General features: G+C 38.5%; 1 protein-coding gene across 1 annotated transcript in view; it reads right to left on the reverse strand.

Moving 5' to 3' along the window:
* The window catches only part of PREX2 (phosphatidylinositol-3,4,5-trisphosphate dependent Rac exchange factor 2), a 305,631-nt gene that overhangs the window by 222,860 nt on the left and 65,211 nt on the right, over positions 1-17,560 (reverse strand). Inside the window, exons 2-4 of the mRNA XM_018058434.1 lie at positions 7,282-7,353; positions 3,901-4,023; positions 1,511-1,615 (exon numbers count right to left, since the gene is read on the reverse strand). Of these exons, the coding sequence (XP_017913923.1) occupies positions 1,511-1,615; positions 3,901-4,023; positions 7,282-7,353 (300 nt within the window). The remainder of the gene's footprint in view (positions 1-1,510; positions 1,616-3,900; positions 4,024-7,281; positions 7,354-17,560) is intronic.

Below are 17,560 nucleotides of genomic sequence, written 5' to 3' on the forward strand. Positions count from 1 at the left end.
ACTAAGTTATAAAACAAAAACTGAGTGAAGTCGGTGGCAGCAGCTGCATATACAAAAGACACAGATTCTCAAATTCAATCCTGGCAAGTTACTAAAAACAAAACAAACAAAAAAATAATAACCAGCCTCAGGGAAATAAGACTTCCTAAGTTAAGATGCATATTGTATTCCCTAGACAAATTATTAATAAAAGAAAAGACCTGAACATAAACCCTGTTTCAGCAATTCTACTCTAAGTATTTACCCAAGAGAATGAAAATGTATATCCACACACAGACTTGTACATGAATATTCATAATATTAGAACTGCCCAAACTGAACATATCCTGACTTTACTAAGAAATCTTTCTCTCCGAAATGACTTCAAGGATCTTCAAGGCCCACCACTACCACAGTCAATTGTTGATCCGTTATTCATAAACTGGCAAATGGATAAATAAAACACAATGGAATATTATTCAGCAATAACAATGAATGGAGTATGGATACATGTCATAACAAGGATGAACCTCAAAATCATTTTAGTCAGCAAAAGAAGCCAGGCATTACAAGACTGTATTGTACTGTATTCCATTTGTATGAAATCTCCAGAAAAGGCAAACCTAGAGAGATGGAGAACAAATAAGTGATTGCCTAGAGCTAATAGTGGGAGTGGAAATGAGTTGTAAACAGGCATTTTATTTTTCCTATTTCAGAGCCTGATCTAGGCTCTAAAACCGGATGGTGGAGATGGCCTCTCCAAAATATCACTGAATTCTATTTACAGTGAGGTTTTCACTGGCAATTATGATGTTTAAGTAACTGCCAAAATATGCATTTATTTGTACTATCCTAAAGAAATTAAACACAGATTTCTCTCTTTTTATGAACGGTGAATGAAGAATACATGTAGGAGAAAGGTCAGTCTTGAAAATTCTTTTCTACCATCCCCACAAAGTGTTTCCTTCCTGTCACTGCCCTACTTAGAGCTCTCTAAGCAGCAGTAAATGAAACTCTAGAGACTGGAGGGATATAAAAGCAATGGTGAACTCTGGCATAAGCGTCTTCTCTTACTAAGAACCTGTGGCCTCATAACTCGTCAACCAGGAGGGGGCATGGCAGTGTTTCTCCGTGAACAAGCTTCTCCCAACTCTCGCTTCTTTTCATTTTATTCATTCATTTCATTTGTGTGTGTGTGTGTGTGTGTGTGTGTGTGTGTGTGTGTGTGATTTTAAGAGTATATATCAGAATGGCCAAAAAGTTCATTCAGGTTTTTCCAGATGATATAACAGAAAACACTTAATAAACTTTTCAGCCAACTCAATTTATTACTATATACATTTACTGAAGTACAGTTGATTTACAGTCTCACTTCTTACATTTCTCAAAGGATTCTCTAGCTTCCTAGCAGGGATATGTTAAAAACAGATGTCACACAAGCAATTCTAACACTACCCTGATGCTATTCCTTGGCTCTCAGTGGACCTATCAACAAATAACAGCATATGGTGACACATAAATATATACTTACCAGCAGAAATGTCCGGATTGTTCTTATTTTGTTAAGTTCAAAGAGCAATTTCTGTGCCTTCTCATGATTACTACAATATTCATCATAGATGCGAAACTTGTCTTTCTGTAAATTAAAGAATACATTAGAGTCATTTTATTAGCCATTTTGAAACATGAAGGGTGATGTTCATGAACAAACATTATTGTTTACTACATTTCAAGAGCCATACTGTGTGTATATAGGAATATGTTTATTTCTTCTGACCCATGAAGGGATGGATCTAGGAAGGGGACAGACTTATATTCATAACAATCCAATATGATGTACACAATAAAAGGTAAATGAACCAAGTGGTAGCAGATTACAGACAAGAGAGCATTTAGCTTCACTGGGAGGGTTCAGTTACAGCTTTAGAAAAGATGTCATACCCAGGCAAGAGCAGGGAGATGAATCTACAATTCCCCAGCAGGGAGAGGGAAGAATGTAGTTTGGCAGAAGGAAAAGCTTGTGTCAGATCATAGAGGAACAGGACATAGTGCCCTGCAGGTCACATGCACCAATCTGGACAGTTTAAAAGGGGCACTGACAAAGCAGACAATATTCAGCAACAAGCAACTAAGATAATGACAAACCTTGAAGATGTTACATCTGAAAGGTCATCTCAGAGAGACTTGTTTGCATATAAAAGTAAGGAAATGCAGCTACTTTCAAATAGCTGTCATATTTATTATAATGGATTTACAAATCTTTGTAGCTCCAAAACACAAAACTAGGACCACTGGGTGCAAACTGCAAAGGCCATGATGGGCAGTGACAGGCAGATTCCGGATTAATATAGCGATTTTTCCAACGATTAGAGTTATCACTAAAAGTGATCAAGTAAAAGCAAGATGAACAATCTTCACAGGAAGATTACAGAAAGAATACTCTCCTAAAAGGAGAAATGTCACACCACCCTGATCTCTAAGCTCTCTTCCATCTATAAGGTTTTCTACAAGTGACGATGATTAATATCTATCAAAGTGGTCCAAATAAAAGAGGAAGACACAGAAAAGGTAGTGATCAAAGAGTAGAAGAGAAGTGTGTCCTCTGAAATTTCTAAGACATGCATTTAGAAACACTGAGTGCTATTTTATACAGCCAGCAGAAAATTGATTGAATGACTTTATTTCAAGAGATGGTATGAACCAGAAGAAAACAAACTTCAGAAAGAGTTCAGCTAAATTCGTGGCTGACAGATTCATAGTGTGTTACTGAGGAAATGAATGTCAGGGAGCAAGATTCCCATGTGCAACCCAGGACTCAGTAACCCAGCAACCACTCCAGCTGGCAGGAGATCTGCATTCTTTCATGAAGGGGAACAGTCTAGATTAAGTGGACACAAACACACGTGACTTAGAGTTGTACCCAAGGAAAGTGTCATCTCCCTATGCTCAAGGAGTCTCTTTCTTTCATAGAATTATTTTTACAGAATATTTTCTGATACTTAAAATTACATGTACAGAGTCTGCTCACTATATAGATCTAGAAACTACACATCATTACTTTATAAAAGACCATCTATAAATTAAAAAATAAATGAAAATGGATTTCAATGACAAAATACTCATACACGATTTTTAAACAGAACACTAATCGTATAGCATTTTGATAAATAAATGGATTCTAATGGGTATTCTGAAAATTAGCAACAGGAGAATGATAGAAATAGAGGCAATACTTTTCTTTTGTCAATATGAATGCCCTTTAGTTCTGAAAACAATTTTCACTATACAGGTGGCTCCTTACCTTGCAAATCGACTGCATAAATAATTTCAGCTATCATGTGTAAAGAGATGAAAATGATCATACAAGCATGACATCTAATTTGAAACAACTGAGTACTGACTGGCTTGCTCTTCTTCTGCACTGCTCCGTACAAGCCTCTGAGAAAAATTCAGATGCAAGCATGTGCGTACCTTGAGGGACCAGGTCTGTTCATCTCCAGGTTTGTCAGAAGTCAATGAACAAGAGAACGTTTTGACTAACACAAGGCTCATCGCACCATTATAAGAGTGAGGATTTTCTGCCTCAAGAGAAATGCTCCATGTTTGAGAGTAACATAAAAATCCATTCATTATGAACAGCCTGAATATTCATTAGAATTCAAAGCTACAGTGGATGCAAAAAACTAACTCGTTGGGAAAAAAGAAAAGCCTGTTTATTCTGCACTGAATAAAATGGATGATGCGAGGCCCCCTCCCCTTTCTGGCTCTAAGTGGAAGACTTCACTGGCCTTAAAAGACCCCAAACTTTTTTTGGTGTCAGATTTTACTTCTAACGCTGAATTCCCACATACTACTCTGCCAAAAGGGAAACCTTAAATGCTAGGGGGGAAAGCTTTTAAAATAAACAGAAATTGATCCTACAAACTGAAGAAAGCAGGTTCCCACTTCTTGCTGAGCGTTAGGTTCTGGATGTAAGCACTCTTCCACGACCTTTAAGAATTCTTTATGTACTGCAAGTATATCCTCAATGTTTGAGAACAGCATCTGTAAATAAATGTGTAAATGCAATAGTGAGGCAAGTTGGGAAAAAAAATCCTATGGGAATATAGTATTTTCTCTCCACATTGAGAACACTGGTGGAGAGCTGCCCTTTCCCACCCACCCGGCTGGCAGAGCACCCATTCTGTCTGGACGTCTGCTCCCCTCCCACACAATTCTGGAAACCACCGAAAACCTGATCCAGGTTCTCAGGACAATCCCAAGTGACTGAATCCAAGCATGACAGTCCCATCCCACAAACGACAGTGGGCGGCAGGTAGAAAACCAGACTTGCTGGCCGGCTTTAGAGGAAGGGCTTCTCTGCTCGTAGAAGTTATTGCTATGAGCATCAAAGTATTGTCATGTTCCCGTGAGTAACAGGAATCTTTTGCTTGCAACCAAAAGCACCCAAACTATTAATAAAATACTTCATGGTAAGGAGAACAGATAAGTTATTACTCAATTCAATGGGAAATAGAAATGCCTATAAAATTCATGGGGACTTTTTTTTTTGGGGGGGGGACTTTTTATTTTCAGTAAAATAACAGAGCAAGTTAGGATCCAAAATAGATATCAATAATTACATGTACAGTTTAAATGAGCAGTAAAAAATAAATAAATAAATAAATAAAAATGAGTAGTAACAACTATGGCATGATTCTCATTTACTATCTTTCGCCCTCTTTTCTCCCCAAAACTCTTCACAATTTTCCTTCCCTATGGTTTAGAAGGAAATGCTCATACATTTGCGAGCTGAAGGTATGGTGCGGACATTTTCTGCACCAATGGACCATCCAAATCATTTGCTCCTCAGGAGTCAGAGCCTAGAATTCACAATGGGCCACATCCCGCCTTCCGGGCCCCTCCAGTAATCCTCTCACACACGGTTCAACTCCCTTCCCCTCAAAGACTTGGAAGTTTTTGGACTTGAGGTTATTTTTCTTCTTCCTTTCAAACGTTTCCAAGGTCTTGGCAAAAAAAAAAAAAAAAAAATTCCCATCTTCTACAGCATCCTCATAACCCTCCATTTCTTTTCCCAAATCCTATTTTCTTGTTTTCTCGCTGTCATCCACACAGGTGCCTGGCACAGAACTTATTCTGTGGCATTATAGTTATACTTTCCTGGCATTCCTCTCCTTGTTATTCTTTGGAACTCTGAATTCAAATGGATATATCTTTCCTTTTCTCCTTTGCCTTTAGCTTCTCTTCTTTTCTCAGCTGTTTCTAAGGCCTCCTCTAACAACCATTTTGCATTTCTTTTTCTTGGGGATGGCCTTGATCACTGCCTTCTATACAATGTCATGAACCTCCGTCCAGAGTTCTTCAGGCACTCTGTCTAGCAGATCTAATCTCTTGAATCTATTTGTCACTTCCACTGTATAATCGTTAGGGATTTGATTTAGGGCATACCTGAAAAGTCTAGTGGTTATCCCTATTTTCTTCAATTTAAGTCTGAATTTGGCAATAAGGAGTTCATGATCTGAGCCACAGTCAACTGCCAGTCTTGTTTTAGCTGACTGTATCAGAGCTTCTCCATCTTTGGCTACAAAGTATATAATCAATCTGATTCTGGTGTTGACCATCTGGTGATGTCCATGGGTAGAGTCTTCTCTTATGTTGTTGAAAGAAGGTGTTTGCTATGAACAGTGAGTTCTCTTGGCAAAACTCTATTAGCCTTTGCCGTGCTTTATTTTGTACTCCAAGGCCAAATTTGCCTTTTACTCTAGGTATCTTGACCTCCTACTTTTGTATTCCAGTCCCCTATAATGAAAAGGACATATTTTGGGGGTGTTAGTGCTAGAAGGTCTTGTAGGTCTTCATGGAACCATTCAACTTTAGCTTCTTCAGCATTACTGATTGAGGCATAGACTTGGATTACTGTGATATTGAATGGTTTGCCTTGGAAACGAACAGAGATCATTCTGTCATTTTTGAGACTACATCCAAGTACTGCATTTTGGACTCCTGTTGACTATGAGGGCTACTCCATTTCTTCTAAGGGATTCTTGCCCACAGTAGTAGATATAATGGTCATTTGAGTTAAATTCACCCATTCCAGTCCATTTTAGTTCACTGATTCCTAAAATGTCAATGTTCATTCTTGGCAACTCCTGTTTGACCACTTCTAATTTACATTGTTTCATGGATCTAATGTTCCAGGTTCCTAAGCAATACTGTTCTTTACAGCATCGTATTTTATTTCCATCACCAGTCACTTACACAACTCAGTGTTGTTTTTGCTTTGGCTCCACCTCTTCATTCTTTCTGGAGTTATTTCTCCACTGCTCCCAATATGTAGCATATTGGGCACCTAACAACCTGAGGAGTTTATCTTTCATTTTTCTACCTTTTTGCCTTTTCGTACTGTTCGCGGGGTTCTCCAGGCAAGGATACTGAAGTGGTTTGCCATTCCCTTCTTCAGTGTACCACGTTTTGTCGGAACTCTCCACCATAACCTGTCCATGTGGGGTGGCCCTACACAGCATGGCTCATAGTTTCATTGAGACAAAACTTTGCCAGCAAAGGTCCATCTGGCCAAAGCTATGGTTTTTCCAGTAGTCATGTATGGATGTGACAGTTGGACCATAAAGAAAGTTGAGCACCGAAGAATTGATGCTTTTGAACTGCAGTTGCTGGAGAAGACTCTTGAGAGTCCCTTGGACTGCAAGGAGATCAAATCAGTCCATCCTAAAGGAAATCAGTCCTGAATATTCATTGGAAGGACTGATGCTGAAGCTGAAACTCCAATACTTTGGCCATCTGATGCTAAGACTGACTCATTAGAAAAGACCCTGATGTGGGGAGAGATTGAAGGCAAGAGGAGAAGGGGACGACAGAGGATGAAAATGGTTGGATGGCTTCACCGACTTGATGGACATGAGTTTGAGTAAGCTCTGGGAGTTGGTGATGGACAGGAAAGCCTGGTGTGCTGCAGTCCATGGGGTGGCAAAGAGTCAGACATGACTGAGCAACTGAACTGAACTCCCTGGCATTCCAGTGGTTAACTCTTTGCTCTTTAAATGCAGGTGGTGAGGATTCGATTCCTGGTCAGGGAGCTAAGATCTCACATGCTTAGTGGCCAAAAAAAAAAAAAAACAAAACATAAACCAGAAATGATATTGTAAGAAATTTAATAAAGACTTAAAAAAACAGCTTATACTGGAACTGGAGAGAAGTGGACAAGCCCTGAGGTAACATCCCATGGGTGACATTTTATCTGAGGGGACCGTGTGCTGGGGTCAAGGGTCAGCTGCACCTCCTCACCTTCACAGTTTCTTCTGTCACATTTTTGTCAAGCTTCGATGCTGCGCACTGGTTCATTCGGTGCAAGAATGCCTGCAGGAAACAAGAAAAGATATTATGAAGACAACATGGGGTTAACCAAGTAACCGAGTGTTGATCTGAATCAATTATTTTTTTATAAGAATGCAGTAACTATCAAGTGTAATAGTTTTGTTGTATCAATAAAAGACAGAAACCTTGTGCATTGTTTGTTTCTCCTACCTGGGGATTATATTTCCTTTATAGTTTGGGACAGGGCCAAAAGTGATCATGTGGATATGAATTAAATGTATTTACCAAGATCTCAAAGTTCTGCAGTAAAATACTTAGAGTCAAATGTTGCCTAAACATCTAAGTCTTGTGAAGCACAAAGGATCAAAATTTAGCCAAAAGGGGACTTTTAATATAAACAAAAGGGCCAGAAATTCTAAAGGGATCCCTTTACAAGTGAGAGAGATTGAGGGAGTGAGGAAGGAAGGGAGAAAGAAAAAGAGACTTTTAAGAAGGAATGGAAGAATTTCCCATCCTCTCCTGCCTGCCCCGAGTTTTTGTATTTCTGGGATCGGGTTCAGAGCTCTCTAAAGCCCTATGGTAGGCAAATAAGTTCATTAGTATTTCAAAGATCTAGACTCTTCCTGGTGGTCATTAAGCCCGTGATGAAATAAGCTATTATTTTTACAAAGAAAACAAAAAAGAGTTATTTATACTGGGCCTTAAAAATGTTTAGAAGGGAAAAAAAATGACTTTCCATCCAGCAAATCTGGTCTGGGTCCTCAAAACAAGGTCCATTAACTACCTAGAGACCAGGCGAGATCATTCCTTCCTTTATCTGTCCTAAAAGCTCCAGCTACTACCTGCCAAGTCAGGGCACACAGAAGCTGGAAGGAATCTGGAGATACTCCACCAAACAAGTGAAAATTAATGTAAGAATGTCTGTAGTGTGCAAGGCTCCTCTGTCTATGGAATTTTCCAGGCAAGAATACCAGAGTGGGTTACCATTCCATTCTCCAGGGGATCTTTCCAACCCAGGGATCAAACCCAAGTCTCCCGCATTGAAGGCACACTCTTTACTGTCTCAGCCACCAGGGAATCCCATATTTACAAAGATTTAAAAGATTAACAAAACACAGGATTGTTCATAATATTCCAAAATCATTACCCTCAAGACATTGTTAATAACAATACAAAATGACACAACACTTCTGAGGACAACTTAGTATAAATCGCAGATTTTTAAGTGGGCATTTCCTTTAACCCAGCAATTCTATCTCTTGGAATTTATCCTAAGAAAATTTTCAGACAAGGGGTTTCAATGTATTGATTATAGAATTAAAAACAGGGGAAACAACTTAAAAGCTCATCACTAAGGGGATCATTTAATATATTATGGTACATGCAAACTACAGAATACTGAGAAAAACTGTAATCAGAAGTGGAATGAGATGAAAAGTATATATACATATATATGTCTGTCTACAACAGATATCTGTAAAATATTGTTTGGTGAAAATATGACTAAGCATACTGGATGTACACATACATACATACTTTCACATATATATGCATGTTTGTATACACATCATATACATGTGTACACATGTATCATGTCAGAGTGCATTCATACTGAGAAAAATACGTGGCACACACTAAAATGCAAACAGCGATCACTTCCAGGTGGTAGGAAAGTGACCTTTGTACGCTTTCTTATTTTCAGAATATCTGGCTGTGTTCATGTTAGAACTTTTGTAGAACTTGTGTAAAGAGAAAAACAAAACTATCTAAAAGAAACAAAACAACTGAACTGCAGCATCTCACTCCTAGCTTTAGCTTCAGCACCATCTTGATTCCTGATTCAGTGGGTTCACATTTCAGATTCTGTAACTTCAAAGCCACATCAGTACTAACAGCCTCATCTGAAAGCAAGAATTCAGCTGAATTAAATAAAATGAATAAGAAAGTACTGGATGTCACCTTAACTTTCTTATTAGAAATTTGTAATACAATCTTTTAAAATACTATCTAAAGTTAGGTATAATTGGCAATGGAGAGAGATTTTCAAATTTTCTGGCTTTAATACCCATTTTAATTAGTGTTAATCCTTATTTAACTTATATGCAGAGTACATCATGAGAAACGCTGGGATGGAAGAAGCAGAATCTGGAATCAAGATTGCCGGGAGAAATATCCATAACCTCAGATATGCAGATGACACCACCCTTATGGCAGAAAGTGAAGAGTAACTAAAGAGCCTCTTGATGAAGGTGAAAGAGGAGAGTGAAAAAGCTGGCTTAAAGCTCAACATTCAGAAAATGAAGATCATGGCATCCGGTCCCATCACTTCATGGCAAATAGATGGGGAAACAGTAGAAACAGTGTCAGACTTTATTTTTGGGGGCTCCAAAATCATTGCAGATGGTGACTGCAGCCATGAAATTAAAAGATGCTTACTCCTTGGAAGAAAAGTTATGACCAACGTAGATAGCATATTCAAAAGCAGAGACATTACTTTGCCAACAAAGGTCCATCTAGTCAAGGCTATGGTTTTTCCAGTGGTCATGTATGGATGTGAGAGTTGGACTGGGAAGAAAGCTGAGCACCGAAGAATTGATGCTTTTGAACTGTGGTGTTGGAGAAGACTCTTGAGAGTCCCTTGGACTGCAAGGACATCCAACCAGTCCATTCTGAAGGAGATCAGCCATGAGATTTCTTTGGAAGGAATGACGCTAAAGCTGAAACCCCAGTACTTTGGCCACCTCATGCGAAGAGTTGACTCATTGGAAAAGACTCTGATGCTGGGAGGGATTGGGGGCAGGAGGAGAAGGGGACGACAGAGGATGAGATGGCTGGATGGCATCACTGACTCGATGGATGTGGGTATGAGTGAACTCTGGGAAATGGTGATGGACAGGGAGGCCTGGCGTGCTGCGATTTATGGGGTCACAAAGAGTCGGACACAACTGAGGGACTGAACTGAACTGAACCTAATTTTCAATTTTAGGTTTTTTTTTTTAACAATATCTTTATCAAAAATGCTCCTTAGCTCTTCCCATTTATTCTTAAAACAGCATGATGCTCTGACCACCGAGTTTACATTTCATATTGACCACATAGGAAACAGAACCTCTCGTGCAAGCAAAACTTAAACTTCACCTCTACATTTATAAATCTTATCATCATAAACTAAACTCAGTCACATTCTGAAACCAGCAAATTAAAGAAAGGAATAGTGAAAATGAGTCAAACTATGAGGCAAAAGAAAACATACAACCTAATAAAGTAAACTCTATCTTTATCTGACTTTTTATCTTCTTATCCTCCATGACAATACAGAACTTTTTGTTTAACTGCATGTGAAACAAAACCTGGAACTTCTTAGCATTTCTAACCAAGCATTTATGTTTCCCAAGAGCCTCATCTTATATAGCAGTGAAGGCAGGATTTAGACGCTTGCTTGAGAGGGCAAAATCATGAAAAATGACATTTTCTACAAACTGTGTAAGTCTTCCTTTCGAAGATAAATGATGTGTTTTCAGAATCAAACTTTAATAACGAGAATCTACAGAGTCCTTTCAAACTTTGGTAATTGGGGTATTTCATCATTCTCCTGTCAATCAAGGCAGCATTAATATTCTAGTCACAAAAACACATGAGATTTAGTATGTTGTTTTATCTCTGTATTCATTCATTCTCAGCGATTCAGAATCTCATTGGAATTAGATCATCTTCAATCTGATACAAATATAAGGAAAATAAGGACCAGAAAATGGCTTTAATGCCAGTGGTCCTCAAACTTTTCATTGTGTATAAGACTTGAAGAGTTTCAGAATGCCTTATCTTCTCTTCAATTTGCTTCACATCGTTTTCCTCTCAACAAGAGTTTGGTAAAATATATTAAATGCCATACATTAGTTAAAGAAAGCTAAAGAAGTCACAAATTTGCTACCACATCATCCAAAGAAGGAAGAAAAGTCATTCAGATATAATAGGGAGATGCCAGCTTCATCCCTGTCTGTCCATCTGAGCCACTACCAGCTCAAAAGTGAAGTCCATGACGAGTTTTATCTCAGAATGCATTAGCTTATCTTATCATTTCAGTGTACTAAATTATAATCTTTCCCTTTTTTGTCTTTCTCCCTCTTTTCATCAGTAACGCACACACAAATCACACTCCAAAGTCACACAGATTTTAACAGTTCACACTTTTAATTCCAGATACCTGATGCCAATTTGAGTTTCATATCATATAATCATTAAACCTTATTACTCCTATAAATATTCTGCATTCAGAATGATCTTAGCATTAACCCATCACCTTGAAAATGTGCTATTCAATATGAATAGAGATGTATAAATTTTACATATGAAGGTGAAAAGGGAAAGCTTTAAGAGCAGCTGCGCTACTGCAGGGAAAATGTATTCTCATTTCATGAAAATAGGTGGAAAAAATGAGACCAAATATTTTCCTTTACCTCTTTAACTTAAGATAACAACATCAAAAGTCTTTGGAAGATAGTGTTTTGTTCTGTCTTCCTGAGAGAAAGACAAAGTTCTAAATAAGTGAAAAGGGCTTGGCACTTCTGTGGTGGTCCAGTGACTAAGACACCATGCTCCCAATGCAGGGGCCCAGATTCGAACACTGATCAGGAAACTAGATTCCACATGCTGCAACTAAGATCCGACACAGCCAAGTAAAAATTTTTATTTTTTTAAGAAAATAAAAAGGCTTGCCATTGGAGTTTGCTGTGAACTCCTGGTTGACCGTGGCACCATTTAATTGGAACAAAGAAGTCAGAAGGGGGAATAGTTGTTGGAGTTGGAGAATCAGAGTTTGTTCTAGCCATGTTGAGTTTGAGATGCCTACTGGACAACTATGTAGAGATCTCAAGTAGGGAGTCAGCTGTACTGATCTTTTTTCTAAAGGGAGATTAAAGCTGAAGTTTAAAAGTTGAGTGCTACTGGCAGAAAGATGTAACTCAGGGACAAAGACAGTCTTATAACTCAAGGAAGAGAGAAGAGACAGCTGGCTCCTGTTCATTGGAGAAAATATGTAGGAAGAGAAGGAAAAAGGCCCCAGGACAGAACCTTGAGAGCATTTTAACATTTAGAAGTCAAGTGAAAGAAGAAAAACCACAGAAGCCAGGAAAGCAGGAGCAAAATCAGAAGAGCGTGGTGTCGCAAAAGCCAACAGAGAGAGGGTTTCAGGAAAGAAGTGGGCAATTGCTTCACCAGTGCAGAGAAGTCTGGTAGGCACAAACAGATGTGTGACTTGACAACACAAGGTGGGCCCCTGGTGATCTTGACCATGGTGCAACCAAAGGAATGGGTACAGGAGAAATGGAGAATATGAAAATGGAGTTGGTAGCCACAGAGGTTTCACTTCCGTTCAGTTCAGTTCAGGCGCTCAGTCGTGTCCAACTCTTTGCAACCCCATAAATCGCAGCACGCCAGGCCTCCCTGTCCATCACCAACTCCCGGAGTTCACTCAAACTCACATCCATTGAGTCAGTGATGCCATCCAGCCATCTCATCCTCTGTCGCCCCCTTCTCCTCCTGCCCCCAATCCCCCTCAGCATCAGAGTCTTTTCCAATGAGTCAACTCTTCTCATGAGGTGGCCAAAGTACTGGAGTTTCAGCTTTAGTATCATTCCTTCCAAAGAAATCCCAGGGCTGATCGCCTTCAGAATGGACTGGTTGGATCTCCTTGCAGTCCAAGGGACTCTCAAGAGTCTTCTCCAACACCACAGTTCAAAAGCATCAATTTTTCGGCGCTCAGCCTTCTTCCCAGTCCAACTCTCACATCCATACATGACCACTGGAAAAACCATAGCCTTGACTAGACGGACCTTTGTTGGCAAAGTAATGTCTCTGCTTTTAAACACAGAGGTTTAAAAGTATTTAAAGTTTTGCTGAGAAAAGGAGGTGGATTTGAACCAAAGAAGTGTATATATATTTTAAGCTAGAAAATACTAGTTCAATTCATCCAAGTTACATTTTATGTTCCCTTAATATGCTTTGGTGAACCCTTCATAAATTTTCCACTCCACTGGATCTCATTTTTGCCTGAAGACCCACTGATTCCAATTTTGAAGTAGGACTCCTTCCTTTACCATGGAAAAAAGTAACAGACATGCATATCGTGGTGCTAATATCTGTAAATTTAAATACATATTATGCATGCATTATAACTATTAACCACTAGACAAAATGCTACAATATTATATTTAATTTGCATGCCAGGCATTGTTCTCGGCAGCCATTCTTAAACAGTTTAGCCCCTGGACTCCTATACATTCTTAAAAATGAAAACTGCCAAGAGCTTTTATTTGTGTAACATATCTATCAATATTTAATATGTTAGAAACTAAAACTAAGAAAAATTTCAATATTTGTTATCCAGAAAATAATGTATAAATTTATTTTAAATTAACAATTATAAACCAATTATATGTTAACATATCTAACATACTTTGAAGAAAAACAGCTATCTTTTCCTAACAAATTTCAGTGAGAAGTATGGTACTGTTTCATAGGTATGCAAATTTCTTTAATGTCTGGCTTAACAGAAGACAGCCGGATTCTCATATGCTTCAATGTGTTGTGATACGTTGTTTGGAAACATTTTGATTTTTAAAATTTATTCATTTATTTTTATTTTTGGCTGGGCTGAGTCTTTGTTGCTGTGCCGGTTTTTCTCTAGTTTCCACGAGAGGGGGCTACTCTCTAGTTGCAGTGTATGGGCTTCTTATTGAAGTGGGTTCTCTTGTTGCACAACATGGGCTCTAGGGAACTCGGGCTTCAGCAGTTGCGGCATGTGGTCTCAGAAGTTTCAGTTCCCAGGCTCTAGGAATCAGGCTCAGTAGTTGTGGCACACGGGCTTAGCAGCTCCACAACATGTGGGATCCTCCCAGATCAGGGATGGAACCTGTGTCTCCTGCATTGGTAGGCGGATTCTTTACCAGGGAATCCCTGGAAACATTTTCAATCAGAGTCGGAAAAGGAAAAAAATATGTTCATTTCTAGAACATTTTCACTGCATTGTGAATATTCTTCTTTAAAACAACATCAAAATTCAGTAAGTGATAGTTTCTTAAAGGTAGTCATGATGTGGAATATGACATCTTATCAGTGAACTTCTTATACTCTGCTATGTTAAAACCCATTGATCTATCCTGCAATATGAAGGGACCTTTTATCCATGCTTGATGTTGTAGATTTCTTATTAGTGATTCGCCAAGAGATATATATCTTCCAATTAACACATTTTATTGTGTGGATCAAAAAACAAGATCCAACTATATGCTATCAAAAAGAAACCCATGATAAATATAAAAACACACATAGATTGAGAGCCAAGGGATGGTAAAAGATATACCATGCTAACATTAACCAAAATAAAGTGGGAGAAGCCATATTATTTTCTGACAGAGCAGACCTCAAAAGCAAGAAGAGTTCTCAAAAATAATTATAAAGATGTCAATTCTCCAAGAAGACATAACAATGCTTAACCTGTATGTATCTAACAAGAGCATCTAAATACATGAGACAAAAAATGATAGAACTGCCACAAAAAATAAATGAGTCCACAGTCATTGTTGGAGACTTAACTTTTAATCAGAAGTGGAAATATCTAGTAGACAGAAAATCAGTAAGTATATAACTGAACTCAACAGCATTATCAATTCGCTGGATATAAAATAACTATATCCAACAACAGCTATGACCAACCTAGAGAGCATATTAAAAAGAAGAGACATTACTTTGCCAACAAAGGTCCATATAGTCAAAGCTGTGGTTTTTTCCAGTAGTCATGTACAGATGTGAGAGTTGGACCATAAAGAAGGCTGAGCACTGAAGAACTGATGCTTTCAAACTGTGGTGCTGGAGAAGACTCTTGAGAGTCCCTTGGACTGCAAGAAGATCTAACCATTCAATCCTAAAGGAAATCAGTCCTGAATGTTCATTGGAAGGACTGAGGCTGAAGCTGAAACTCCAGTACTTTGGCCACCTGATGCGATGAGCTGACCCACTGGAAAAGACCCTGATGCTGGGAAAGATTGAAGGCAGGAGGAGAAGGGGACAACAGAGGAGGAGATGGCTGGATGGCATCACCGATTTGATGGACATGAGTTTGAGCTCTGGGAGTTGGTGATGAACAGGGAAGCCTGGTGTGCTACAGTCTATGGGGTTGCAAAGAGTCAGACATGACTGAGCGACTGAACTGAAACTGAACTGAACTGAACAACAGCAGAAAGTACATTCTTCTCAAGCTCACATGGAAAACTAGCCAAAACAGATCATATTCTGGGCAATAAAACACACTGTAACACATCTAAAAACATAGATATCATACAATATCTGACCACAATGAAACTAATTAAACCAAAAATCAAGAATAGTTGGTTAAAAAAGCCCAAAATGCATGGATATTAAACAACACACTTCTAGATAACACATGGGTCAAGTAAGAAATCTCAAGAGATATAAAATATTTTGAAGAAAATGAAAATACAACTCATCAAAATTTGTAAGAAGCAGCAAAAGAAGAACTCAGAGATAAGTTTATAGCATTGAAAGCATACATTAGAAAAGATTTTAATCAATAATCTAAGCTTTCACTTAGGAAAGAAGAGCAAATAATCCAAAGTCAGCAAAAGGAGAAAAAATACAATAAACATTAGAGAAGAAATCAGCAAAATTTAAAACATAAAATCAACACCAAAATTCAACAAAACCAAAAGCTGGTTCTTTGCAAAAATAAATAAAGCTAATAAAAAATGAAAAACGGGATATCAACAGAGATTGCATGGACATTAAAAAGATAATAAAGGAATATTATGAATAATGTTACTACCACAAACAATAACTTAAATGAAATGGATCAATTCCTTGACAGACATGACCTGCCAGAATTCACACAAAAAGAAATACAATTTGAATAGGACTTTATCTATAAAAGGAACTGAATCAATACTTATAAACCTTCTAAAATACAAAGCACCAGACCGGACAAGTTCACTAGTGAATTCTATCAAACAGTTAAAGGAGGAATTACATCAATTCTTCCGAGTCTCTCTCAGAAGACGGAAGTAGAGGAAATACCTTCTAACTTGTACTGTGAGGTCAGCATCCCTAATATCAAGATCAGACAAAGATCTCACAGGAAAATGACACCAATATCACTTATAAACTAGATGCAACAATCCTAAACAAAATTTTAACAAATAAAATCCAAAGTGTATAAGCAAAAACTATAAACCATTGGAAAATGGGAGTATTCCAGGTATGCAAAGTTGGTTCAACATTCGAAAATCAATTAATGTAAGCCATCAATAGTATAAGAAGAAAAAACACATAATCCTATCAATAGATGCATAAGATGCGGCTGACAAAATCTAACAGCCATTTACGAAAAATGCTCTTGGCAAACTAAGAATAAAGGAGAATGTCCTCAACATTATAAAAAGTCTTTCAAAATCTTCAGTTCAGTTCAGTTGATCAGTTATGCCTGACTCTGCAAACCCATGGACTGAAGCACATCAGGCCTCCCCATCTATCATCAACTCCCACAGCTTGCTCAAACTTGTGTCCATCAAGTTGATGATGTCATCCAACCATCGGATCCTCTGTTGTCCCCTTCTCCTCCCACCTTCAATCCTTCCCAGCATCAGGGTCTTTTCCAATGAGTCAGTTCTTCGCATCAGGTGGCCAAAGTATTGGAGTTTCAGCTTTAGCATCATTCCTTCCAAAGAACACCTAGGACTGAGCTCCTTTAGAATGGACTGGTTGCATCTCCTTACAGTCCAAGGGACTCTCTTCTTCAACACCACAGTTCAAAAGCATCAATTCTTCGGCGTTCAGCTTTCTTCACAGTCCAACTCTCATATCCATACATGACTACTGGAAAAACCATACCTTTGACTAGACAGATCTTTGTTGGCAAAGTAATGTCTCTGCTTTTTAATATGCTGTCTAGGTTGGTCATAGCTTTTCTTCCAGGGAGTAAGCATCTTTTAATTTCATCCCTGCAATCACCATCTGTGGTGATTGGGAGCTCAAAAAAATTAAGTCAGCCACTGTTTCCACTGTTTCCCCATCTATTTGCCATGTATGGATGTGAGAGTTGGACTATAAAGAAAGCTGAGTGCAGAAGAAGTGATGCTTTTGAACTGCGGTGTTGGAGAAGACTCTTGAGAGTCTCTTGGACAGCAAGGAAATCCAACCAGTCCATCCTGAAGGAGATCAGACCTGGGTGTTCATTGGA

This window comes from Capra hircus, chromosome 14 (assembly GCF_001704415.2).
Source record: "Capra hircus breed San Clemente chromosome 14, ASM170441v1, whole genome shotgun sequence".
In the NCBI taxonomy this organism is placed as follows: domain Eukaryota; kingdom Metazoa; phylum Chordata; class Mammalia; order Artiodactyla; family Bovidae; genus Capra; species Capra hircus.